General features: G+C 49.9%; 1 protein-coding gene across 6 annotated transcripts in view; it reads left to right on the top strand.

Annotated features, from left to right (window-relative positions):
* The first annotated feature begins 4102 nt into the window (after nucleotides 1-4102).
* Nucleotides 4103-26399, top strand: part of MLPH (melanophilin) — a 66376-nt gene continuing 44079 nt past the window's right edge. For all 6 annotated transcript variants that reach the window (XR_012094343.1, XR_012094344.1, XM_073020162.1 and 3 more), the window contains exons 1-2: nucleotides 4103-4246; nucleotides 10221-10354. Coding sequence is in view for 4 of the 6 variants with exons in the window: in XM_073020162.1 (XP_072876263.1) it covers nucleotides 10245-10354 (110 nt within the window). In the remaining 2 variants the exon portion in view is untranslated. The remainder of the gene's footprint in view (nucleotides 4247-10220; nucleotides 10355-26399) is intronic.

Consider the following 26399-nt stretch of genomic DNA (forward strand, 5'->3'; position numbering starts at 1 on the left):
GCCATTGCAAAGGAAGCTGGCACGTCCAGACTCTGTGAGGCTCCTTGGTGAGCCAGAAACCATCTCTCCCCTAAGGTCCCCTATCCATGTGCAAAGCGGAGACTAAGCCCAAGGCCACCCCTCAGTGGGACTTGCCTGACCAGTTGTCCTTGGAACTGGGGGACACCCAGGCAGTGAAATTAAAGGGTGCTTCTCTGAAGCCCATCTTCCGTGGTGAGCTTCCTGCTGGCATGGCCAAGCGAACCATCCTTTCCTCCCTCTCAGGCCAGCCACTAAGTCCCAGCAAAGGCTGTCTCCAGACTGCCACTTTTAAGACAAGGAAGTAGGAAGGGGGCTCTCTGCTGCCCTCTGGTGTCCACCCACCAACCCAGACTTTAGCAGCGTGGCTTGTGAGGCTCAGGGCTCAAAAGTTCGGCTGCCCCTGACTCATTGTGTGATCTTGGGTAAACACCATCTGACTCTCTGGGCATCAGTTTCCTCCTTTAGAAGGTAAACAAGGAAGGGTAGGTCTCAGGGCAGGGTAAAACGTCAGGGAGGTAGACAGTACCAACAGCAGGCACCCTGGGGAGCCCTGAGAAGAAGCTGGGGAGGCAGGAATACAAAGACATTAAATCTATTCTCTGCTACCATTTGACATTGTTTATGAAATTTTGTTCTTTATTTATTTAATTTTTTTTGAGACAGTCTCGCTCTGTCACCCAGGCTGGAGTGCAGTGGTGCCATCTCGGCTCACTGCAACCTCTGCCTCCAGGGCTCAAGCGATTCTCCTGCCTCAGGAGTAGCTGGGACTACAGGCACGCACCACCACACCCAGCTAATTTTTGTATTTTTAGTAAAGACAGGGTTTCACCATGTTGGCCAGGCTGGTCTCGAACTCCTGACCTCAAGTGATCTGCCGGCCTCTGGCCCAAAGTGCTGGGATTACAGGCATGGCCACATCACCCAGCCTTATGAAATTTTAAATGTGTATACCCCTCCTCCAAAAATAGACATTAATTACAGAGGGGAAGGGAGTAACTTGCCCATGGAGAAGGCTGGAAGACAGCACCTTAGTCTGGGGATCCCAGCAGCAGTAAGGAGACATACTGTATCCAGGCACCAGCTGACAGGACACAGGGAGAGGACCTGGCCTCATTTCTGTGAGATTCTCCCAACCACGCAAAACCTGCATATAATCATGGGAAAGAGCAGACCAACCCAAATTTAGAGACAGTCTAGAAAATAAGTGGCTTAATATTTAGATAGCAAAGCCATGAAAGTCAAAGACAGAGGAACTGATCCGATTTGAAGGAGACTTAGAAATGACAACTAAACACAACATGAGATTCTGAACTGGATCCTTTGGCAACAAAAAATTACAGAGACAACTGGCAACATTTGAAAGGACTCCAATGATTAGATGATAGCAACGTATCATTTACAGATGTTGATGGTTAGATTGCAGTTTAATAGAAGGTTGTCCTTGTTTGTATAAAATACACTAAACCTTCATGTCAGAAACTTCATCACAAATGGCTAGGGGAAGGGAGGGTTCTTCATGTTATACTTGAAACTTTCTGTAATTTGAGGATTGTTTAACCATTTTAAATATTTATAATTCTAGGGCCAGGTGCGGTAGCTCACGCCTGTAATCCCAGCACTTTGGGAGGCCGAGGAGGGTGGATCACCAGGTCAAGAGAGCAAGACCATCCCGGCCAACATGGTGAAACCCTGTCTCTACTGAAAATACAAAAATTAGCTGGGCGTGGTGGCATGCATCTGTATTTCCAACTACTGGGGAGGCTGAGGCAGGAGAATTGCTCAAACCCGGGAGGCAGAGGTTGCAGTGAGCCGAGATCAAGCCACTACACTCCAGCCTGGCAACAGAGCAAGCTTCTGTCTCAAGAAAAAAAAAAAAAAAAGCTTATAATTCTAGAATTTTCTCTTAAAATTGTGTACATCCTTTGACTCAGAAAATCCAAATCTGTAGGCTTTTAGTCTACAGATATATCAGTATATATGTACAATGATATTTATGTGTCATCCTATGTATGATAGGTGTCAATAAGAATTATGTAGATGATATATTTATGGCAGAATCATTTAAATAGCAAAAAATCAAAAATTAACTGTCCATCAATAGAAGACTGATAAGTAATTATGGTAACTCACACAATGGATATTCTACAACCAAAAAAGGATGAAGTGGCTTGACAGAAATAGTAATTAGTATTTACCAAGCACTCACCACATAGTGTCTCACCCAAGCTGCAGGGATATTGATCCACAACACCCTTATGTGTAACTCCCATTACTATTCCCGTCATGGAGAAGAGAGAAAAAAAGTCAGCAAAATATTCAGTAACAGGTCCAAGATGACACAGCTTGTGGGCCACACTCCTAGCTGGAATTCCGACTCTTGCAGTTGGTTTGAGCCCACATGCTTAACCACAGACACACACACACACACAATTAGAAAGAATACACAAGACACCATTAATAATAATTGCTTTCAGGTCGTAGAAGTTGGTAGTGGAATAAGAGAGAAATTGGCTTTTCATTTTATATTCCTTATATTCTTTACTATATACCTTATATATCAATATGTCAGTTGTATATTTTTTAAAACCACTAGTTCAAATAAATAAGCACTAAAGTATTAAAAACTAAAAAAAAAAATACTTCTGCCCTTAAGGAACTTAAGTCCCCACACCAACTCTTAAGGGATTTATTAATCTTACAAGCAACAGTAAGGTATATGGCAAGGAGGTAAGGAAATGAAAAACACAAACACCAGATCATATGGGATGTGGAAACGCTGGCTTCAGTGTAAGCTTCACCCCATTCCAGGGTTCACACTCAACAATTGATGGTGTTTGGTGACAGCACCTGTCCCAAGGCAGCCCAGGGACCTGAAATACCCTGACTCACCTACAGTGTTCCCCAGGGCTCAGCAGGCAACAACAATCCTTTTTATTCTTTTGCAGCCTTTTGAAAGCTGTTTACAAATAATCTAATGTGATATCACAACAATCCTATAAGGTTTGGTTTCCTCTTCTGTTAAATGGAGATAGTAGTATCTGTTCACCTGATGGCTTTATTCCTATCATTTTGCAGATACGAAAACTGAATTGCAAAAGCAGTTCCTGAAGAAGAGAATGTAAGTTTTTAAATGACAAGGGAGAGGGAGGAGGAGGGAGAGAAAGTTCTGAAGCACCCAGTCCCTGAGGATGAGGGAGGAGGGCAATTCCCTAATGTCCACTGGAACTCGGAAGGACAGGCAGGCGTGGCGGACTGGAGACGGCGGCTCGCCTTGGGACCCTCTGAGTTCGCGGGCCCCACTGAGCACCCAAAGGCCGGCCCTAGAGTCCAGGAGGAGAGCGCAGCGGCGCGGAGCTCCCAGGCGTCCTCCCCAGCGCGTCCTCGGTCCTGGCACCGCCGCGCCGCGCGTCCTGGCTTCCACATCTGCCCCATTTGCCCACGGATCTTGACTTTTTCTTGGCGGGCAAGGCCTCGGTCTCCACCCCGCAGCGGGGTTGCCCGCGGCTGCGGGACCCTCCTGGTCCTGATGCCTGGCGGAATCGAAGGGGTGAGGGCACGCGCTCTGCAGCAGAAAGCCCTGGGCTTAAAGTCCCACTTATTATTTGGCGTTGCCACTTACTGGTCGGTGGCTTTGGTAGGGCGCGTTTCTGAGCCTCAGTTTCCCCATCTATAAAGCCGAAGTAAATAGCACTCTCCTGGCAGAGTTAGAAACTTCGACGATGTGCCGCGCGTTCTAGAGCGCGCTCAGCAAGCGGGTCCACCGTGCCCAAGGCAGGACCGCGGCGCAATGTCACCCACGCAAAGTCGCCGCAACTCACGGGAATCGCAGCTGTGTGCTGAACCTTCCCCACGCGGCCGCCGTCTTTCTCCCCAAACTGACCTGGGGGCGAGTATCCGGGGCTCTCCCCAGCACTGGCGCTTCCCGCGCGGGCGCCCCAGGTGAACGTCCCGCCCTCGGCCTGGCAGGGCATCCAGAAGTGTCCGCGCTGCCGGAGCTGGGCGGAGCGGGGCGCAGCCCACGTGGTTCGGGCAGAAGGCGCCGGGACCTGGCCAGCTGCCCGCCTGCCCCGAGATCCAGGCGCGAGCCAGCCGCTCTGCTTGCCCCCATTATCCAGCCTTGCCCCGGCGCCCTGACCTGACGCCCTGGCCTGACGCCCTGCTTCGTCGCCCTCCTTTCTCTCCCAGGTGCTGAACCAGAGACTGAGCGTCACCCGGAGAGGATCCGGTGAGTGCACCGAGAAGAGGGAACAGCGGGGCTAGGGTGGCACCCAGGACTGAGGGCTTAGGCTTTGGGGAGTGCGCGGTGTCGCGTGCGGACCCACTGGTATGAAACCGCCCCCAGCCGCCAGCCTCCCTGCCTTGGTCCAGGCTGGTGAGGACGGCGCGTTCCCAGCCACCCAGGCTTAGTCCCCAGGCTTCACCTGGATTCTTTGAGCAGACTGGTCTGGGTGCGGGCGCGGGTGGGAGTGGGGTGGTGGGGTATCCCCATTTTGGGCAAAACTGTTGGTTTTAATCAGAAGCTCCATTGCCTCCATTGCGAGTCTGCCACGCGGACTGGGCCAAGGCTGCTGATGCCAAGCAGGCTGGCCCCAGGGGAAAGGCTTCCTCCCGGCCCAGGAGCTGGTCTTGGGGTGAGGAAGAGGCCGGATGATCTCGGCATGGGAGGAGGCACCCGGCTTCCTTTGGGTATCTAAAAGTCTGTTTTATTGGAATCACCTTTTGTTTGCCGACAGACTCCCTGGGCCCGCCAGGGAGTTGTGGGAAGTAGAGATATGGGAAGGGTCTGTGAGCTGTGAGCACCTGTGGGCTTCCTCCCGGCCCTGGCCCCAGGTCCCTACAGGAAGGGAATCTCACTTGTAAATTTCTGAAGATTCCACAGGCTTTAACACCGTGTCCCACTGACATTAACTGGCACTGAAAACTCCACCTCACTTCCACGCGGAGCTTGGGTTGGGGCCTTTACAGGCCCTGTTTTTAAATGGTGTGACTGGTATCTTGTTCACATATTTCTTTCTGAGGAAGTGAAATGACAGCCCGGGGAGAGCAAGGCTCCCCACAGGTGCAAAGGCCAGCATTGCTGGGGGCTGTGAAGTCTCAGGAAAAGACTCCTGGACTAGCCGACCACGCTGCTGACATTGACGCCTCGGGTTCAGCTGGCCTGCATCTGTCCTAAGAAACCCATCCCTCCAGCTGGCCTGCATCTGTCCTAAGAAACCCATCCCTCCACCTGCTCACCGGTGGGACTCAGCTGACCTCAGCAAGGTCTCAGCCTTCCTGGGCCCAGCCCCCTCCCTGTCCAGGGCTGTGCTTCTCAGTATCTAAGTACCAGGCATGGGTCACTGTGCTCCTGGCCCTCACTCAGGCTCAGAGAACAGTAGCAGGTGCCTCAGAGGATTGACTGAGGACACATTTAGAGAACATGGGGCGGTGCCAGGCACACACATGGGGAATCAGTGGGTCTTGCTGAATATGGCATGAGTGACTTGGAGAAAATTAAAACCAGCCCAGTGAGGGGCTGGAGGTGGTGGAAGTGTCCCAGAGCCCTGTGGGCTAATGGGAAAAGTGAATTTGGTGCCTTTCAACCGCAATGTAACAACGGCTCAAGTGAGCCCCAGTCTCAGCGGTTGGGGCAACCTTCTAGGGCCAACCATCTTGTTCTTTTCTGAAGCAACCTCTGGAGGAACAGCCCTTGCCCCTACTCCTCCCCACTATCCCAACGCCATCACTCCCCCTCCTAATTTCAACATCCTGGCATCATCCAGGGCTGGAGAGGGCCAGAGAGGTCCTGGAGCTCAGCCATTGTCCATGGTACAGATGGAGAAACTAAGACCCTGAGAGAAGTGGCATCTGTCCCAGGCGGCCGGGCTGGCTGTGCCTGAACTGGGATGGGAACCCAGCTCCCACCTCTCAGCCCTATCCTCCCTCTGCAGCCTCACCTGGGACCCATCCTCCTTCTGCAGCCTCACCTGGGACCCATCCTTGCTGTAGAGACTAGCACTGAGGCTTTAGGTGCAAATGCAGAACTCATGTCCATTTATCAGTGAAGTTTACCACCAACTCCCCAGAGAACCAGGAGAGCAGAGGAGATGGCAGCTTGGTAGGCAGGTGGCTGAGGGGCAGAACACCCTCCCAGTGCTGTTGCTTCTGGAGTCATTCCAGACCCTTGTGGCTACAGCACAGATGTGCCTGGTTCACCTGTAGGGAAGGGAGTGGCCCTTCTGGGTGGAAATGTGCTCATTTAGCCACTGATGAGAGCTGGGGGTCAGTGCCTACTGATGGGCCCCGCCTACAGAAATAACCACACAGGCTAACCTGGACAGCAGCATTCGGGAAATAGCCACAAAGGATTAAGGCAGAGGGCACCACAGTTGTCATCTCTGCTACCTCCCCTTTATCAGCAAGAATAACACCCACGACACACCTTGGCTGAGTCAGAGAGAGCATTCCTGCTGTCGTTAGCTTGCCAGTTTGTTTGCTCAGGCAAGTGATCACCCACAATCACCATTGTTCCAAGGCTCTCTGAGCAGCCAGCCGAAGAGCTAGTTAAGCCAATTCTTCATCCAGGAGAAGCCCCCACCCTGATTTCCCTTCAATTTGGCCAAAAAATGAATTCAACTCTTTAATGGATAAAGGTGACACACCACTGGAATTCAGCGGTCTGGGCCTGGGATATCCATCTTATAAAACCAGCTCCACTCTCTCCTCCCTGCCTGTTAATCCCTCTGTCCCCTCCCTCTGCCCCACTATGGCTATTAAACCACTGCGGAAGGCTGGCTGTCTCCAGTGGTTAAAATATGATTGAATCTGAGCAGTGGAACAGGCACTAAGGGGAAGTGTTTTGTTCAGGAACCTCGTGAGCAGGCGTTATCTACACAGAAATGGAACAAGGAACAGATAGAGCAGGGTGGCGTCTGCCCTTGCCCAATACATGCACTCTGGGAGCCCCCACCCCCACCTCACCCAGCTAGGGCAGGCACAGAGCAACCCTGCACTCCTCATGGGTCTAGCATGTTCTCTGCCCTCACCTCCCTGAGCCCATGGAGGTCGAGGCTACAGTGAGCCATGATTGCACTACCACACTCCAGCCTGGGCAACAGACTGGGACCTCATCTCAAAAAACAAGAAACAAAACCAAGATTTGAAAGGGGATAGAAAGAGGGAGGGACAGGTATCCAGGCAGCCTCTAGGACATTAGTTGTGATGCACTGTGATCTTTTTATCCATTCACTTACTGGTCACTGACTGCTCTAAAAAGGTTGCAAGATAAGAAAAGCAGGTTTTTCCTTTTGTTTTGCTTTTCTTCCTCACATATCATGATTTAAGTTTCTCATACTGAGGCCTGGAATTTTGGCTTCTGCGTTAGGAGAAGAGAGGGAATGATAATGCCTCAGCTGATGGTCACACTGTCCATCCATTCTGAAAATAGAACGTCGGTGAATGCTCTTCTTATGATCCCTTTTTTTTCAGAACTCATGAAAAATAAAAGTGAATGAACTCCAGTCATGCATCAAATAATAACTTTTTGTTCCAATTCTTTAGAAACCAGAAAGTGTGTGCTCTGTGGGAGTATCAAAAATGAGTTCCGTGGTAAGGATTTCTTGACCAGAATCTAAATCTGATTGTAAAGGAACAGAGTTTGAATGCTCCAAGGGCACTGGGGAAATCTCTTCCTATATTGCAAACACTCCTCTTTACATTTGAGAATGGAAATGTTGAGGTGTGGGTGTAAAAAAAAAAAAAAATCAACAAATTATCCTTCCCCGTTTTTATGGCATAAGCCAGGGACTATTTTGGCTGACTTCCATGAGAGCTCTGTAGACATTTTTATTTTAAATGGTATCTGCCCAGAAAATGTAACTTTTCATAATTAACCTCTTGTGCCACGAAATCGAAGTACGTCTCCAGCACAGGGGGACTTTTGTTAGTATTTTTATGATAAATACTTCCAAATGGTCAGCAGCACTGATGGGAGATGCTTCCCAGAATTCAGAAGCAAAATTGAGTCTTTTTGGTGGTTTTGAGACTTCTCCCTGAAAGCACACAAATTGGACCCTTTCTCTGATGTTCCTGAGAAAATAGGTTCAAGTCCTCAAGGAAAACTTGTTGAAATCACGAGGTGGTTTTTAAACTTTCAGTTACTCACAACAGAACTCCCAGTCATCCAAACAAAATATTCCCCAAAGCCTCAGTGCCCAGAGCAGAGCTGGTCTGTCTATAGCTGCAGCATCTAAGGGCTGAGGGCTTCCCTGGCACAGCCTGCTGCACACCAGGGAGCTTCAGGCACAGAAAAGCAACTGCCATGTGCTGGGAACAGATAGAGTGGCTATTCTCGTGGAACTTAACAATAACTAATGGGACATCACCAACTGTTAAGGGGTATAAAGAAATGTTAAAGGGATGGGGACAGGTGAAAGAGTAAAAACCACAGGATGGTCAGGGAAGTCCTCTGTGGGGAGCATGCACAGTTTTGCAGTGTCCCAGTGTGCATGCATTGGTGGTGAGATTCTCCCTGGTACAATTGTGCCTCCAATTTTATACCCAGCAGTAATGTCCACATCAACATGAGCTGTGAGGCCTGTACGATATTGCCATATGAAAAGCCAACAAGAAGATCTGTCATTCTCTCCTCAGCCACCACCACTGCATCACTCCCCTGCCTCACGCCCATCACCCACCCGACAGGATGTACAGGTTAAAGTCCTCTGTGACTCGCCCACCACCCAAGTGAATGAGTCTCCCTTAGAGCTTTGCTACTCAGAGGGGTCTGAGGACAGCAGCATGAGCCAATTCATGTACTCGAGCTGCCTGGGGATCTTGTTCAAAGGCAGATCCTGAATGAGTAGGTCTGGGGTGGGGCCTGAGAGTCTACACTTCTAACAAGTTCCCAGGGGATGCTGGCAGTCCACGAACAACATTTTGAGTAGCAAGCAAGATTCTAAGGTTCCGCTTATCTTGGCTTTTGGCATTTGGATTTTCCCTCTTCTGTCCTTTGGACATTGATTGGGATCAGGTCTGATGAACTTCAAAAAGGGCGTAAGATCATCTGAGGTTTGACTTCTTGGTCATCAGGTTACCTATAAACACCGCATCGCACAGTGCATTGAGTGAGGCTGCTGCTCTGCTGAGCCACTGAGTCACACCAGATTCTCAGACAGGCACCATGACTCCTACCTGGAATCCCAGTTCTTTGGGAGGCCAAGGCAGAAGGATTGCTTGAGCCCAGGAGTTCAAGACCAGTCTGGGCTGCATAGTGAGGACCTGTCTCTAAAAGAAAAAAAAAAAAAAAATTAAGTAAAATTTTTTAAAAATTTAATTAGATTTGCTGAGGGTGAGGCCTGGCCACCAGTCGTGTTAGGTAATCCTAATACACACCAGGCTTGAGAATCCCTGCTGGGCAGCCCCATAGCCGACCTCTCGAGTAAATAAAGCTCAGCATCCACTGCTCATCCTGCCCAGATGTTTTGTTCTCCCAAGTTGCATCGCTTTTGCCTCTCCCTGGAAATTATGTGGCTATTCCCAGCACAAGCACATCGCCCTCACAGGCATCAGGCTCATATGACCTCCCGCTGGAGCCACCCCCCACCACACACATGGCAAACCTGAACAGCCCCCCATGCCCAGAGGATAGTGAAACCTTCCAAGTGCTGTGGAGTCTCCCAACTTTTCCACCCAGTGGGTCAGTCATCCAGGCATTCCTGCCCACATGGAGCCTGCAACATTGCTCTAGGAGGTCTGGGAGATGCACAGGAAACTGTGAGCTGACTGAATTTGCTGTGAAGTTTCCTCTTTTCTGTGCTGTTCCCGCTCCCAAGAAACTTAAGGCAAGAAGCCTCAGGAACCCTGCCAGGGTTTTCTGTTGCAAAGCTCAACCCTAGGCCAGGGAGAGGAGCCATGCCCCTGGATGGGGAGGTCACTGACATTTATCCCACAGTGGAAAGAGAATGAGGGACCTGTGGCTGAGTGTGTTTGGGAGAGTAGGAAGAAGATCCCTTTTAAAATTCAAATGTGGGAATTTTGCTTAGATTCGCTTAAATTCATTAATCTACACAAGTTTCCAGACAAGCATTAGAAAACCATTTAAACTAAGTACAGACATGTCCTGAGAAGTCAGCAGCGTTCTGTGTCTTCTCTTACTTTGTGACTTGGTTGGCATCGGTAGGCTTCTGGGACTGATGACTTGTGATCCTCTAAAATTCCAGGTGTGACCCCAACAAGAAGCAGAAATGGGGAAGAAACTGGATCTTTCCAAGCTCACTGATGAAGAGGCCCAGCACATCTTGGAAGTTGTTCAACGAGATTTTGACCTCCGAAGGAAAGAAGAGGAACGACTAGAGTGAGTGTGCCGTGCTGAGCCCACACAGCCCAGGGTCCCTGATCTCCCTCCAGGGCCATAATCTGGGTGCTGTCTGGGTGGGTAGATGGCCACGTGCAGGCTGAAGAGTGATGGATAGGAAGCCGGGTCTGGGAAACAGCTCTTCTTTCTGGCCTTGGTTTTCTCAGTGAGGGGATCTGACTTGCCAAACTACGTTCACTTGTTCTCTGAACAGTTTTATTTCAACTTGACCCAGCTTCCAGGGTGATATCTCCTAAGCCAGGTGATACTTAGGCCACATGAAGAACAGAGCAAAAGTGATACATAGGGGGAGTCTCCATGCCATTCTGAAACACCCCGATGTCGGAATCAAGTCTTTAGGATGGAAGCTGCCCTTCTACCTTTCTTTTCAGCAGTGCCAGGCAGCATCCTGACCTCACCATGGGAGACCCCAGCACGGTTTTGTACCACTCTGCCCAGTGACTGTGCTAAAACCCACCCATCCTTGTTCACTCCTCCTCCACTGTGCACCTTTCTCCCCTCTCTATCATCTGGGCTCCCTTATCCTTTCTTGATGTCTTTAGTGGATTGGGTCACCCTATGAGAAGGAAGCAATATGAGGGAAGTAGTTAAGCAAAAGCTGAGAGGATGCTCCCAGTGGAGGGCGGAGGGCAGAGAGCAGAGGGCAGAGGGCAGAGGGCCCCACTGAAGATGGCAGGAGGGAGCCTGGTGTGCCCCAGGGAGAGCATAGGCTGGCGAGGCTGGAGTGGAGTGAATGAGGGTGCCAGGAAGAGAGGCGGTTGGGGGGCATGGGATCTGGTGCCAGTCACAAGAATCCTGTAGAGCTTCACAGGGCCTCAGCCTTCCCCTGAGTCACCACAGACCTTCGAGCAGAGCAACAGCAAGTCCTGGTTTCCGTTTCACAGCAGTAGGCTGTGAAGTGACCAGATGCACTTTGCAGGCAGAGCCAGCAAGCTTGTCCAGAGATCAGATAGGGGGTCTCCAAGGTGAAGGGGTCAAGGGCAACTTCAAGGTTGTGGCCAGAGCAACCTCCAGGACAGGGTTGAGGTCAGCTCTGCTGGGGAGGCCACAGATGGAGAGGTTTGGGGAAAATGTTTCAGGCATGTTGAAGTGACATCATGCAGGTATGTTGAGCGTGTGTTGGAGACATTCACTAGTTCAGAGCTCAGAGGAGATGCTGTTATGAGAGCTTCCTAAAGGTGAAGCTTCATGTGATGAAACAGATGAATGGTATTTGTATTCATTTCTGGGACTGCTGCATGTGTGACTTGTACAGTACAGATGTAGTGGTTTAAAACACACAGTTCTCCTGCAGTTCTGCAGGTCAGAAGTCCTAAAATCAAGGTGTCCTCAGGGCTACATTCCAGCTGGAGGCTTGAGGGAGGACCCATTTCTGGGCCTTTTCCAGGTTCTAGAAGCTTCCTGGATTCCTTGGCTGCTGGCCCCTCCTCCACCTCCAAGACCATCAGCACATCTAACAATGTCTCGCTCTCCCACTGCCTCTCTCTCACCCTCACCCTGTCTCACCTGTGCCTCCATGCTCACATCTCTCTCTCTCTGACTTTCTTGCCTTCCTCTTTCCCCTGTGAGGAGAAATACAGGGACTGCCCGCATCATCCAGGACCCTCTTCCCATCTCAGGATCCTTAATATCATTCCATCAGCAAAGTCTCTTTTGCTATGTGAGGTGACGTTTTCATAGGTTCTTGGGACTAGAACATGAACGCCTTGGGGCGGGGTGGGGCAGCATTGTTCAGCTGACCGCAGCATTTAAAGCTGGAAGGGAATTTGGATAGGGACCAGCCCCGGGGACTTCAGCTCCAGCATGTTGAGGAGATAAAGTGCCAAGAAAGGAGACAGAAGGAGCAGCAGAAGCGGGACTTTGGGTCCCCAGGCTGAATAGGGTCCAAAACAAACCGTTAGGTGAAGCAGAACAGTTCACAAGAGCAGCACATGGAGAAGGGGGCATCCATTTGGTGGGGAGGGGCCGGGGTCAGAGCCGTGCGATCCCCCACTCTCCCTCACCCTGGACCACTGATCACCCCTGGATTTCATCACAGCACAGGTTTCACTGCTGGCCTTTGGGGAGGGCCCATCTTGCTGGCCCTGGTACAGCCAGTACCAGCCTGGTGGCCATGGCCAGCACCGACCAAATTCTCAAAGCCTGAGCAGAGGCTGCCCACCAGCATGCAGCTGACCCCAGGGCTGCCGCCCTGTCCCCTCTACGTAGCTGACCCCAGGGCTGCCACCCTGTCCCCTCTGTGCTGGCAGGAAAATGCAGTCTCACAGGCCCTGTCTCACCCCTCCTCTCTTGAGTCTCAGATCCCCCATTTCCACATTCTGAAGTCCCTCACCCTCTCCTTCCCATTCTCTCTAAATAAACTCAGATGTTTTCTCACTGTTTTAACTAGGGCAAGTCTCGCTTCCTGAGCCTTGGCGTTCAGGTTGTGCCAAGGGCAGAACATCATTCTCATTAGTAGAGCCCCCTTCCAGGTGGATCCTCCCCAGGTGCATCCTGCCCTGTCTCCAGGGCAGCCCTGGCTATTGTCAGCCCTTAATTCAAATGGCAACTTGTAACTTCTCATTGCCTGCGTGTAGGCAAATGCAGAGAAATGAAAAGGGGAGGGAGAACCATGTTTTCCAAGGAGCAAAGGGAGGGAGCCAGGGGGGCCTGGGGTCCCAGGCAGGCACTGTCTTCCAGGGAACTGTTGAGTGGTCTGCCCTGCTCCAGTCCAGGCTTATCTGAAGTGGGTTTAGCAGAAACTCCCACGTGTTTCCTGTCTGTGGCTCACCCACTTCTGACACCCATCTTTCCTTATTTCATGTTCTTTTCATCATTTCACATTGCAAAGAAGGGACGCACCCAGGTCACCTTGCAGAACTCTTGGAATGGACGCACCCGGGTCACCTCTCAGTGCTCTTAGGAAGGGACTTTTGTAAGCACATGGGTTCTGCGGACCCTGCCTGGGGGGCCGCTGGTGGCCAGTTGGCTGCAGCTGAGGTCACATTGTTCATTCTGTACCTGAGGCCGTTTGCCCAGAATGAGCCAGTGGGGGGCCGTGTCATGGGCCCGCTCTGCTGTGTCTTCTCAGCCTGCTATGTGATTAGGGGGTGGGCTTGTTACATCCCCAGATGCCTTCCGATGGGAAGGGGCCACATGAGCGTAGAGTACCGTGTTGAAAATGTCCGTGTGCAGAGAGGCAGTGCTATGGAAAGCCTGTGTCGAGGTCGTGTTAGGTCGAGAATACTGAAGCCCCAAGCGGCCTTGCTATGATGGTTCTTACTATGAGAATACATTTCAGCGGGTGACACATTTGGGAGGCAAAGAATCGTGTAAACCAGAGGCCCCCAATCTTTTTGGCACCAGAGACCGGTTTCATAGAAGACAATTTTTCCGCAGATGTGGGGGTCGGGGGGAGGAGGCTGGGGGCGGGGTTGGGGATGGTTTCGGGATGAAGCTGTTCCGCCTCGTTCTCAGTCTCATAAGGAGCACACGGACTAGATCCCTCACAGGCACAGTTCACAATGGAGAACTACAGGAGCTCCATGAGAATCTAAGCTCCCACTGACCTGGCAGGAGGCGGAGCTCAGGCGGGAAATGCTCTCTTACCCGCCACTCACCTCCTGCCATGCAATCCGGTTCCTCACAGGCCAGGGTCTCCTACTGGGCCACGGCCGGGGCTTGGGGACCCCTGATGTAAGCAGCGTGGAGGTAGAGGTAGTTAAGAGGTTTTTGAGTTTCTTATTGTTTCATTTGTGCTTGTCTTTTGTTGACTGCCCTAGTGGTTAAATATGTTACTGAAAGGAGATCTGCCTCTACCTGTGAGAGGCCTTTTCACAGGTGCCTCATGAGCCCGGAGGAGTGGCAGGGCCCTGGCGTGTGGGCACGCGTCACGTGCAGGTGCGGTGAGCACCGCAAGGTCGAAACACACCTTGCGGTGTGCTCTGCTCAAACCGAGCAGTGTGGAACCTCAGCGAGGTTACAGAGCGAACAAGCGTAGAATAAAGGCTCTGGTTCTTGGCTCCAAAATTGGTTCTGCAGAGGAGCTGCCGAAAATACCAGAAATCCATGATGAAACGGAAGATAACTTTTCCAGTAATGAACCTCCTTCTTCCTCGTCTTTCATCATTGTTAATCTGTACGTTTAACCAATTTCAACATGAACAGTCATCTGTGTGCTCCCACCACGAATCCCGTTCTCTGTAGCGTCTCTCTGGGTGACATCCTCGGGGTCCTCTTGTCTGTTCCCGGTCACTGAGTCTTAAATATCTGAATCAGCAAGAGGCTGGATGAAGAAACTGGTGCCCAAGGGACTACGCAGTGGGTGGCGGTAACAAATGTAGCAATTCGGGAACCTTCTAGCAGTTTCCAGTGTGTCTCATATACTCTGAGGGGGATGCCCGTGGGCGAGGCCCAGCCCGAGGAAACCCAAGGCCACTGATAGGATAGAGGAGAGAACAGGGGTGGAGGAATTGTGAAACCAAGAAACACACCCAGTCATTGCTTGGAAAGAGCTTCACTGCCCCAAATATGCATCAGGGGAACACCACGTGCAGACTCAAGGCCAGCACCCCAGACACAAGTTTGCCAGGGGGGTTGATTTGCTTAAGAGCCGATTCACTTAATGCACCAGTTATCAAACCAAAGAAAATACATTTCTTTTAACATTCTTACAATTAGCAGATGTGTGTCAGATGGATTCCTGCTCAGTATTTCTCCCCAGATGTGAGCATCAATCACATTGAAGGACGCTGGGCAGGGTCTGGAGGTGATGCCTGCACCTTTTCCCACAGCTTCAGAACAACACAACTTTGATTTCTCCTCTGTCAAAGCAGGGACAAACAAGCTGGTCCAGATCCCTGATATGCTGGAGGAAGGAGGGCACATGACCTTGAGACCCCCATGACCAGAGTACTGTCCTCAAGCCACGGAAGCTCCTGCTCCCTTGGCCAGGCCTGCCCCTGCCTCCATGCTGTGCTGTGGACCTTCAGAGATGCACACCCCTGACAAGGCTCTCCTTGCTGGCCCTTAGGAGGGATCGGTGAGAAGAAAGGGGAAGCCAGCACGTCTTGATCTAGCCCAGGCAGTTATAATCTCTCCCTGAAGTCGCCTGTGCCACTAGGGATTTGGGAATGGGCTGTTTGCTATATGGAGTGGGAGGGCGGTTCCAGCCTCCCACAAGGACACAGTGCTGTGCACCATGGAATCAAAAACTGGAAGATGCACAAAATTAGGATGTTAGCACCATTGGCATCAGACAGGCATTATAGGATAGATTTGACTTAACATCTACATCCTGTCCCAGGAGCTGCCCGATCAGCAGCCCCTTCTCAGCCTTTGTCCCTCCCAACTCTGCCCTCTCGACCCTCTGTTTGTCCTGGGTGTTCCTTTCCCCACACTCTCTTGACCTTTCTCTGTGGTTAGTTTGAAGCTTCCTCTTTTTCCTGCTGGCCCATTATTGGAATAAATTGCCAATGACAGATCTTCCTAGAGGGTTTGGATCCATGTTTTCATGGATGGATCTTTCAAATGGTCAAAGAACAAATAAATCCTGTGTGATTTAAACTGCTTCATACAAGAGTGTTCACTAGCCTCACCCTGACACCTCATATTGATGAAGATAAAGAAAAAAAAACATACAGCCCAGTTAAATCATCATATAAATAGACCTAAGGCTGCACTGTCCAGGACAGAAGCTACTAGCCACTCGTGGCTATTAAAATTAATTATAATAAAATAAAATAAAATTATAATTAAATAAAATTTAGCTCTTCAGTCTTATCAGTCACATTGCAGGTTTTTGATGGCCACACGTGGGTAGTGGCCACCGTATCCGATCTTTGCAGAGGCCAATTTGGAATAAGGTAGCAAAAGTCTTAAAAGTATGCTCACCTGTCGAGCCAGCAGGTCCTCTGCTGAAAGTCATCATAAGGAGAGAATCAGACAAGGGTTACAGGAGAGAAGAATTAGAAAGACCCTAATGTCCAAATGTTCAGGCTTTGGTTAAATACCAAATTTAACAACGGATTTAAGAATGGGTTGCTCAGCACCCAATAAAAATAATGCTATAGAAATAAATTGACATTAATAGTTCACAAGACATTGTCCAGTAGAAAAGGCAAGTTGAGAACATGTAATTTTATCCCATTTTACTTTTTTTTGTTTTGTTTTTTGAGACAGGGTCTTGCTCTGTTACCCAGGTTGGAGTACAATGGCATGATCATGGCTCACCGCAGCCTCGACGTCCCGGGTTCAAGCAATTCTCCCACCTCAGTCTCCCGAGTGGCTGAGACTACAGGCATGCACCACTACACCTAGCTAATTTTTTTAATTTTTTGTAGAGATGGGGTCTCTCTATGTTGTCCAGGCTTGTCTTGAACTCCTGGGCTCAAGTGATCCTCCCACTCTGACCTCCCAAAGTGCTGGGATTACAGATGTGAGCCCCTACACTTAGCCACATTTTACTTTTTAAAAAATACGTAGAAAAATCCAATAATAGCAGCAGAAGCTCAGCACTCATTGAACCCTCTCTGGAAGTGGCTCTACATCATGTGCTGGAGTCTAGCCCCTTCTCTGTCTCCTTTGCTGGAACCTCTTGGACTCCTTCAATACTCCCTTTTGCAGGGTCAAAGGCCCTGGCCCAACGCTGTTCTCTGCTCTGTGTCACTCACTTCTCCAGTGACCTGGTCCAACCCCAAGGTTTTAAATGAGTTCCAGACCAGCACTGCCTGATGGAACTTTCTGCAGTGATGGAAATGTTCGTATCTGCACGCCCCATGTGGCAGCCACCAGTCATCCAAGGCTATGGAACACTAGAAGTGTGGCTAATGCAACTGGAGAACCAAAGTTTTAATTGTGTTCAATTTTAATTAATTTAAACATAAATAGCTGCATGTGCCCTAGCAGCTAGGGGCTACTATAGTGGCTAGACAACACATCTAAACAGTGAGTCCCAAGTTTACACCCACATCAGAGACGTGTCCTCTGAACTCTGACTTTTGTAGACAAAGGCCTGCAAGACACTGCAGCCAGAGTGTCCCACTGGCATCTCTGTCCCAGCATGTCCAAAACAGAAGTTGTGATTTCTCCTCCACCTCCAAGCACCCCATCCCCATCTTGGACGCAGGCTGGTTGCCAAAGTTAAGTTCCCAGGACTCGTGGCTGTCTCTGCTCCTTCCCTCTCACCCCACACCCCACACTCAGCCAGCCCCATGGCTCAATCAATACAGCCACTGCTCACCACCCTTAATGCCGGCCTCAGGTCACGCCACACTGTCTTCTTTGTGGACACCACAGGAATCCATCCCCCACACACACACACTCACTCTTCTCTTCCTCCACCCTCACTGTCTTGTTGTCCATTCTCCCCACATCCCCCAGGCTCACACCTTAAAAATGTAGATCAAGTCATCACAACCCCCACAGAGCTTCCGTCACATTTATGATGAAATTCACCCTCCTCACTCCTGCTCACCGTGGGACCTCACTCCATCCTCCATTTCCTCCTTAGCCCTTCTCCAGTACCCAGTGAGTCATTTCCTTGTTAGTGTCTTATCCCTGCGGGCATCTAAGTCCCATGAGGGCTCTATTGCATTGGCTGCTGTGTCACCAGCCCCCAGCACCATACTGACCATGACTGACTCCACAGCTCTCTGGGTTCATGTTGGATGATGACCCCTTTCAGCCTCATCTCTGTTGTCTCCTTTAACCCTGAGACACCCCCGTGATGTGGTTACTTTTACTGTCACCATGCACAGGTGAGAAACTGAGGCTGAGGCAGGTTACCTAGCTGTGATGAATATCTGGTAAATGTTTACTTTTAGCATTTGCAGGTTTGCCTGCAGTGAGTGATAGCTTGCTGTGTTTTGGTGTATTCTCTTGTGTTATTGTTCCTCTCATCTCCTTTTTCCCCCATAAATATATATTACATCTAAAATAATTCACTCTAGGCCAGGCACAGTGGCTCACACCTGTAATCCAGCACTTTGAGAGGCCGAGGAGGGTGGATTACCTGAGGTCAGGAGTTCGAAGCTAGCCTGGCCAACATAGTGAAACCACATCTCTACCAAAAAATAAATAAATAAATACAAAAAATTAGCCAGGCATGGTGGCAGGCACCTGTAATTCCAGCTACTCAGGAGGCCGAGGCACAAGAATCTCTTAAACCCAGGAGGCGGAGGTTGCAGTGAGCTGAGATCGTACCACTGTAATCCTCAAAATAATAATAATAATAATAATAATTAATAAATAAAATAATTAGCTCTAATTCCTTAAATATCTGATGTGTGTTCAAACTTTTCCGCTCATCTCCCAATAAGCTCCAGACCTTACATTGCTTGCTGTATCTTTTAAGTCTTTTTGAATCTATAAGATCTCTTTTCAGCTCTCTCTTTTTTTTCTTTGAAGCTTATGTGTAGAAGAAAGCTAGCTGTTTACTTTTGTGGAATTTTTCACAGTCCAGAGTTAGCTGAGGATATCCTCGTGATGTTTGCACAAAAGTTCCATCATCCCTGTTTTCCTGTAAGCTGGTGGTGAGTTCCATAGAAGTGGTCCTCTGAGTGCTCTCGTCTTGAGTGTTTTAGATTCATTCGTATCACTTGGGTATTAAGAAGGTTTTAAGAGTACAGAAAAGATTATCACATGTTATTATTTTTTATTGTTCTACAAATACAAAGTAGGGCCAAAGTAAACTTTCTTAAAGGGAACATTGGATAAGAGTTACAGCTTTTTAACTCCCTCTGTCCCCAGAAGAGCTCAGAACTTCTTGGGCACCCATCCCTGTCCTGGACCCAAGGGACCTGGGGCTGTGCACAAAAGGAACAGGCCTCCACCTAGGCACCCTGGAGCTTGCATTGGTGCTGATTTGTGTCTTGCTTTGTATCATGCTTGTATCAAATTCTTCCAGTAACCGCTTTCTGCATTTGTTAGGGTAGCCCCTCAGCTGTGGTTATGGTAGAAATTAATGGATATTCCCCAAACCCAGGAAGAACTAGGACACCATGCATAGCCAGACTTGGGTGACTCATGCCCTGGGGGAAAGGCTGAAGCCCAAATGGAACACCCTGTTTTAAAGGACACAGCCTACAAATCAAATATTAGGCCTGCCAACCTGCCCTGGAAAGGCAAATAGGTGGTGACGTGGATCTGTGATCTCTGCAAACAGAGGAGGTTCCTGAGAGAATCTGTGAAGGGTCTCCCAGTATAAGACATGGGCAAACCATGGCTTGCTTTAAAAAAAAAATTTTTTTTGGCCAGGCTCTGTGGCTCACACCTGTAACCCTAGCACTTTGGGAGGCTGAGCCAGGTGGATCACCTGAGGTCAGGAGTTTGAGACCAGCCTGGTCAGCATGGCGAAACCCCATCTCTACTAAAAATACAAAAATTAGCCAGCCATGATGGCAGGCACCTGTCATCTCAGCTACTCAGGAGGTTGAGGCAGGAGAATTGCTTGAACCTGGGGGGCAAAGGTTGCAGTCAGCCGAGGTCACACCACTTCAGTCCAGCCTGGGCGGCAGAGCAAAATTCCATCTCAAAAATTAATTAATTAATTAATAATAAAAATAAATTTTTTTGATAATAAGGAATTTGAAATCATCCTTAACCAAACTAGCTGGAATCACTGACACAGGCAGCTCTAGAGATGAAAAAAAGAGGGGCTAAAACAGGGAATCTGCTTCCAAGGCAGGGCCTGGAGGGGAACGTTGGTCTGAGATGTTTTATGAGATTCTCTGAGGCTCTGTCTCTCAGTGCCTACCGTTCTCACATCACCACTCACTTCCTCTTCATCGTTTTTATCGTCATCTTGGCCTTCCCCTTTAGTGAGTTTCCAGCTCCCTCGTGGTAATTCCTGACATGCGTTCCCAGGAGCGGGAGCCTGGCTCCCTGGCACTGCGCCTCAGCAATGGCTGCCGTCTTTCCATCCTCTGCCAGCTGTTAGCCCTGACATGAGGTTTACTTTGGTTGCTGCACTTTCAGTCATTTGACCCCTCAATCCCGTGACTCACTGGGTCTTTTGTGCTCCAGCCCCCAACTCAGGGTCACCCTCAGGAATTGTTTTTCTATCACCTGGTGTCTGTCCTCAGGCTATTTTCTCAGGCATGGCATGGAGTGTGGATTTTGTCTTTGAGGATCTCTGTTCCACTCGGCTGGGAGTACAATCTGAGCTCACACTCTTTCCCCTGCAGGCTGTGGGGATGCTGCTACCAGTGGTAAGCAGAATCATCCCCCCAAAAAAGATGTCCACATCCCAATCCTCAGAACCTGTGAATTCCTCAGGCTATACAACATTTTAGGCTGCCCACCTGCTGGCCTGGAACTAGGAGATGATCCCAGGTTCCCTGGGTGGGCCCAATGTCATCACAGGGGCCTTGGGAACAGAAGGGATGGCTGATTTTGAAGATGGAGAAAGGGTCCAGGAGCCCACACACCTGAAGCCCTCAAGAAGCTGACCTGCCAGAAAGCAGATTCTCCCCTGGGGGCTCCAGGAGAGGCCACAGTCCTGCCAACACCTTGATGTTAGCTCAGTGAATCCTGAGTCAAAATTCTGCCCTCCAGAGCTGTCAGGTAATGCATTTGCATTTTTTTATTGTGTTTCTTTTATTTTCTTTTGTTTTTGGAGGTGGAGTTTTGCTCTTATTGCCCAGGCTGGAGGGCAGTGGCACGATCTCAGCTCACTGCAACCTCCACTTCCTGGGTTTAAGCGATTCTTCTGTCTCAGCCTCCCAAGTAGCTGGGATTACAGGTGCCCGCCACCACACCGGCCTAATTTTTTGTGTTTTTAGTAGAGATGGGGATTCACCATGTTGGCCAGGTTGGTCTTGAACTCCTGACCTCAGGTGATCCACCCACCTTGGCCTCCCAAAGTGCTGGGATTACAGGTGTGAGCCCCCACACCTGGTCAGCATTTGCATTGTTTTAAGCCATGGAGTTGGTGGAGCTCTGAAACGGCAGCAGTAGGACAGGAGCCACTGCCCCACGGCCAGCCCTCAGCCTTGCAGAAGGGCCCCCTGCATGGCCTCCACCCCGTTGGAGGTCGCCGGTTTTTTCCACCATGCTGGTGGGGGTTTTGCCCACCCTGGAACCGAGTGGTCTTGTCAGTCTGTGTAGGCACCTCCTACCATCCAGTGACCCCTCTAATCTGAAGACCCAGCTCTTTCTTTGTTTCTTCTCTCTGGTTGGGAGAGTTTTCCTGTGTTGTTAAGGTGATGGCTGCCTCAGTGGCATGGTCAAAAACTCACTCATGCCCAACCAAGCTGTGCGAAGGAAATGCAGGTCTTCTACTTCCCATGTGCTCCTGCTCGTGAGGCCCCACCCCTTGAGCAGCAAGACAGTGCAGGCTTCAGGGCTTCAGATCTCCCACACTGTACTCACTTACCGGGTCTCTGTTCCTGGCTCAGCTTCTCTTCCGGAGCTCCCCGCAATGCCACTTCTACTCCCCAGCCCCTGCGTTTGGCCAGGCCAGAAGCTGAGTCTTGGGAGAAGGGCTCATGACCCTCCCGGTGGCCGGGTTGTTGGGGTCTGCACTCCACACACTGTCCCCACCTCCTTGCTGGTCCTGATGCAGAGTGGAGGGCAGGTCAGCTTGTAGGATGGGGCCGCTGGCTGGTACGTGAAGGGTACTGGCTGGGCACCGAGATGCGGATGGCACCCACCACTGAGACCCCGATCCCAGCCACATACCCACGTGCTGTGGCCTCTTCCACCAACCCCGAGCTTCTGCCAGTCCCTAGCTGCTCCTCATCTCATGCAGTCCTGCTGGAGCATGGTCTGAGGACCACGGGGATGTGGATTCCCCAACACCCCAGCACCCAATGCAAGTGGAGGCCCGCAGGACCCTTCATGCAATCTCCTCCCCGGCCTGTGTGCTAGACCTAGGAGACAGCCAAAGTGGGAGCCTCCCCTTGCTGTGCCTGCGGGGGTGGCCACCAGCCCCGCCATCCTGGGCTCTCTCCAGTATTCCTGCATGTTGCCACCACACCCCTGTCTGGATTCCACCCCAAGAGGGGCAGAGCAGGGCACAGGTCTGACCCCTTCACGCTGCTTGGCTCGCCTCGCCTGTCCAGACCCCATCATAGAAGCGGCCTTTCCTTCCTCTTCTTGTCCTGGAAGCGTTTTTCTTCCCTTGTATGCGCCCTTTCCTCAGAAGCTGCTGGGCCTCCCTTGAGGACAGGAGTCTCCCCTCGGCTCTGTTCTGCCCCACCAGTCACAGCTCTGGCTGCGTGTCCCAGGGCCCCCCGGAGGTGGGACTGCAGAGGACAGTAGTGTGGGTCCCCTGCCCTGAGGACAAGGACAGCACTTCCCTTCCACCGCATGCACCCCGTCTCCAGGGCTCTGTCTCCGCCAGGGGCTCACTTTCTCTGTCTTTGCCATCATCTCCCCGCTCTCTCCCATCGCTTAGTCCCTTTTCTCCGCATTCTGGGAGGGGGAGAAAACTTGACTTCGAAATTAGCAGTTCTCAAACCTTTGGGCCTCAGGACCCCTTCACATTTCCTAAATTACTGAGAACCTCAAAGAGTTTTATTTATATGAATCATATCTATTAATATTTACCACATCAGAAATTAAAACTGGGAGTTAAAATATTTATTTATTCACTCATTTAAAATAACTGTAAACCCCCTCTATGTTAACATAATATAGTTTTTATTAAAAATGAGATTTTCCCAAAACAAGAGTGTGAACAAGGTCAGTGGTGTTGTTCTGTTTTTGCAAATCCCTTTAATGTCTGTGTAGCAGGACAAGCTGCAGACAAGAACCCCTTAGACACCAAACTGTTGAAGGAACGGGCTTTATTCAGCTGGGAGCATTGGCAGACTCATGTCTCCAAAAACCGAGCTCCCCGAGTGAGCAATTCCTGTCCCTTTTAAGGGCTCACGACTCTAAGGGGGTCCATGTGAGAGGGTTGTGATCGACTGAGCAAGCAGGGGGTACATGACTGGGGACTGCATATACCTGCACCTGTAATTAGAATGGGGACTGCATGCACCTGTAATTAGAACGGAACAGAACAGGACAGGGTTTTCACAATGCTTTTCCATACAATGTCTGGAATCTATAGATAACATAACCGATTAGGTCAGGAGTCGATCTGTAACTACCAGACCGAGGGTGTCGCACCAGGCTCTCTGCCTGTGGATTTCATTTCTGCCTTTTAGTTTTTACTTCTTTTTTCTTCGGAGGCAGAAATTGGGCATAAGACAATGTGGGGGGTGGTCTCCTCCCTTATCTGGAACAATAGAAGACAGCTGAATTCTCTACTTGCTTCTGCATTCAGTGGGTGATAACACATTGTCTGGGCTGTAGTATTTGAAGAAAATCTAGGCTCATACAGATATATAATTGAAAAAATGAGTGTTAGCCTTTGCAGATGATAATTAACATTATGTGTTGTTACAGCATGAAAGCCCAGCAGTTGGAGTTGGTAGTTTTTTGTTGTTGCTGTTGGGTTTTTTGTTTTTTGTTTTTTGTTTTTTTTTTTGAGGCAAAGTCTCACTCTGCCACCCAGGATGGAGTGTAGTGGCACAATCTCAGCTCACTGTAACCTCCCCCTCCCGGGTTCAAGTGATTCTCCTGCCTCAGCCTCCTGAGTAGCTGTGATTACAGGTGCATGCCACCATGCCTGGATAATTTTTGCATTTTTAGTAGAGACAGGGTTTCACCATGTTGGCCAGGCTAGTCTCGAGCTCCTGATCTCAGGTCATCCACCTGCCTCGGCCTCCCAAACTGCTGGTATTACAGGCGTGAGCCACCGCGCCCCAGACAGTTGGTAGTTTCTTAAAGGTTAGTTGTGATGTGGAATCTGAAACCACATTAATGAACTTTTCCTTTCCTGTTTGTTAAAACCCATTGGTCTGTCTTGCACTTGAGGTAGATTTTCTACCCCTGTGTGATTTTTGCAACACCGTGCATTAATCATTTGGAAGACTCTGGCTCACTGAGTTATGCAGACTTCTCAAATGTTGACACATTTCATATGCATCCCAAAAGAGAACCACTTCTGTTACTCTCACCAGCGATCTCATCAAAAGTCTCCTGGTGTTGGAAACTGTCAAGCTCACAGCAGGCGATATATGTTTTCCAAAATTCTACTTTGTGCTTGAAAGCTTCCGTTTCATTACTGGCAATAAATACTGTCACTTCTTTTCCTTGAAGTGAGAGTCACACTTTGTTCATTTTTGAGAAAATATCTGCCACCCACCCAAGTCAAAACAGTTCATCTCCCCGTTGTTCTCTCAAGTGAAAATGGTATTTCATAAGAAAAGTTTCTAGCTCAGGTTGCAATCTGAACAATTGCCCAAACCCTTTGATAGAAATATCTGTCACCTTCAACATGCAGCGGTAGAGCCTCCCGTCCTCCTCCAATCCCGTCCTCCTCCAATCCCGTCCTCCTCCAATCCTGTCCTCCTCCAGTCTCGTCCTCCTCCAATCCCGTCCTCCTCCAATCCCGTCATCCTCCAAGCTCGTCACACAGAATACTCAAAAGACATGGACGGGGGCCACAGTTCAAAAAGACTCATAACTTTTAGTGTTTCATCAAGGTGATTCTTAAATGCAACTGTTTTTTCTTCTCATTTCTTTTTCTTTTTCTTTTTTTTTTTTTTTTTTTTTTTGAGACAGAGTCTTGCTCTGTCACCCAGCCTGGAGTGTAGTAGTACAATCTCGGCTCACTGCAACCTCTGCTTCCCTGGTTCCAGCAACTCTGCTGCCTCAGCCTCCCGAGTAACAGGGATTACAGGGGTGCACCACTGTGCCTGGCTAATTTTTGTGTTTTTAGTAGAGACGGGGTTTCACCATGTTGGCCAGCTGGTCTTGAACGCCTGACCTCAGGTGATCCGCCTGCCTCGACCTCCCAAAGTGATGGGATTACAGGCGTTAGCCACTGCGCCCAGCTCCTTTCTTTTTTGATGAAGGATACAGTGACTGCCAGTGCCGTCGGGCCCACTGCCCTGACTTGTGCTAAAGCCCCAGCAGTTTATCCACCATTGTTTTTACACCTTCAGTGCAGGCGTCGAAGAGCAAAGAAAAGGCAAATGATGTCTTAGCATTATTACAAAAATAGCCTTGACCTTGTGACCCGCCCCCTAAAGGATCTTAGGAACCTCCAGAGGAGAGGTCCCTGGACCACACTTTGAAGACCACCATTGGAAATCATGGAATCTAATATTCCACGGTAGAAGTTGTGCCCATTGCCCCCTCCATTGTGGCTTGTGATTCTTTGCCATCTCCGTCTTAACCGATTCTTCTCCATCTCCACCAGCATAGCCGGTGGTGCTCCCGTCTCAGCCTGATTTCCTCCCGTGTCTCCTCTGTCCCTCTCGTTGAGACTATACGTACTTGCTTATGCCCCATTCAGCACGCCAAGCTGACTTGTTTCAGTCAGCTTGTAGTTTTCCTGAGACTTCTGGGTGCTGAATGATTCCTGCTCTGGAAACACCGAGCCGTTTCAGTCACGCTCTGGGGGAGCTCAACTCTTGCTCCCTGCTGGAAGAGACTGTTTCTGATGGTAAGTCACATTCAGGAGGGTCTTTTATTCCTGAAGCTAACTTTAACTTGAAGCCACATGTCTGGCTTTTGCCTGTTGAGGAGTGACTTCCGGTCAACCCAATAAACAGAGTGCATGGAGTGCTCCAGCCCCATTCACCCCTCAGCATCTGAAGCTCCAGGTCTGGTTGATACGTCCTGGAGTAGCTGGCAGGTGTCATTTGGCCTCCCCAAATGGAGTCTTCTCTGCCCTTCCTTCCTGGTCTCTGGCTATGAAGAAGAGAAGTTATGTTTTAAAGAATCTAAAGCACAGTACAGTTATCCTTTTCCCCAATTTCAGTCCCGGAAATATATCAACCTCCAGCTGCTGCCCCAGGACACTTCTGGGCTCTTATTTAAGAGGACTCCTCCAGCCTGGGATGCAGGGCAGTGCACATGTCCTTGTCTTTCTTCCTGCTGTGCTGGGCCTCGGGGTATCGTTCTGCCTGGATACAGAAGAAGAGGTACTCCCTGGGACACAGGCTGGACAAGCCCTCTCTGGCGAAGGGGTGGCCTCCAGGTTTTC

Source organism: Chlorocebus sabaeus, chromosome 10, assembly GCF_047675955.1.
Source record: "Chlorocebus sabaeus isolate Y175 chromosome 10, mChlSab1.0.hap1, whole genome shotgun sequence".
NCBI classification, from domain to species: domain Eukaryota; kingdom Metazoa; phylum Chordata; class Mammalia; order Primates; family Cercopithecidae; genus Chlorocebus; species Chlorocebus sabaeus.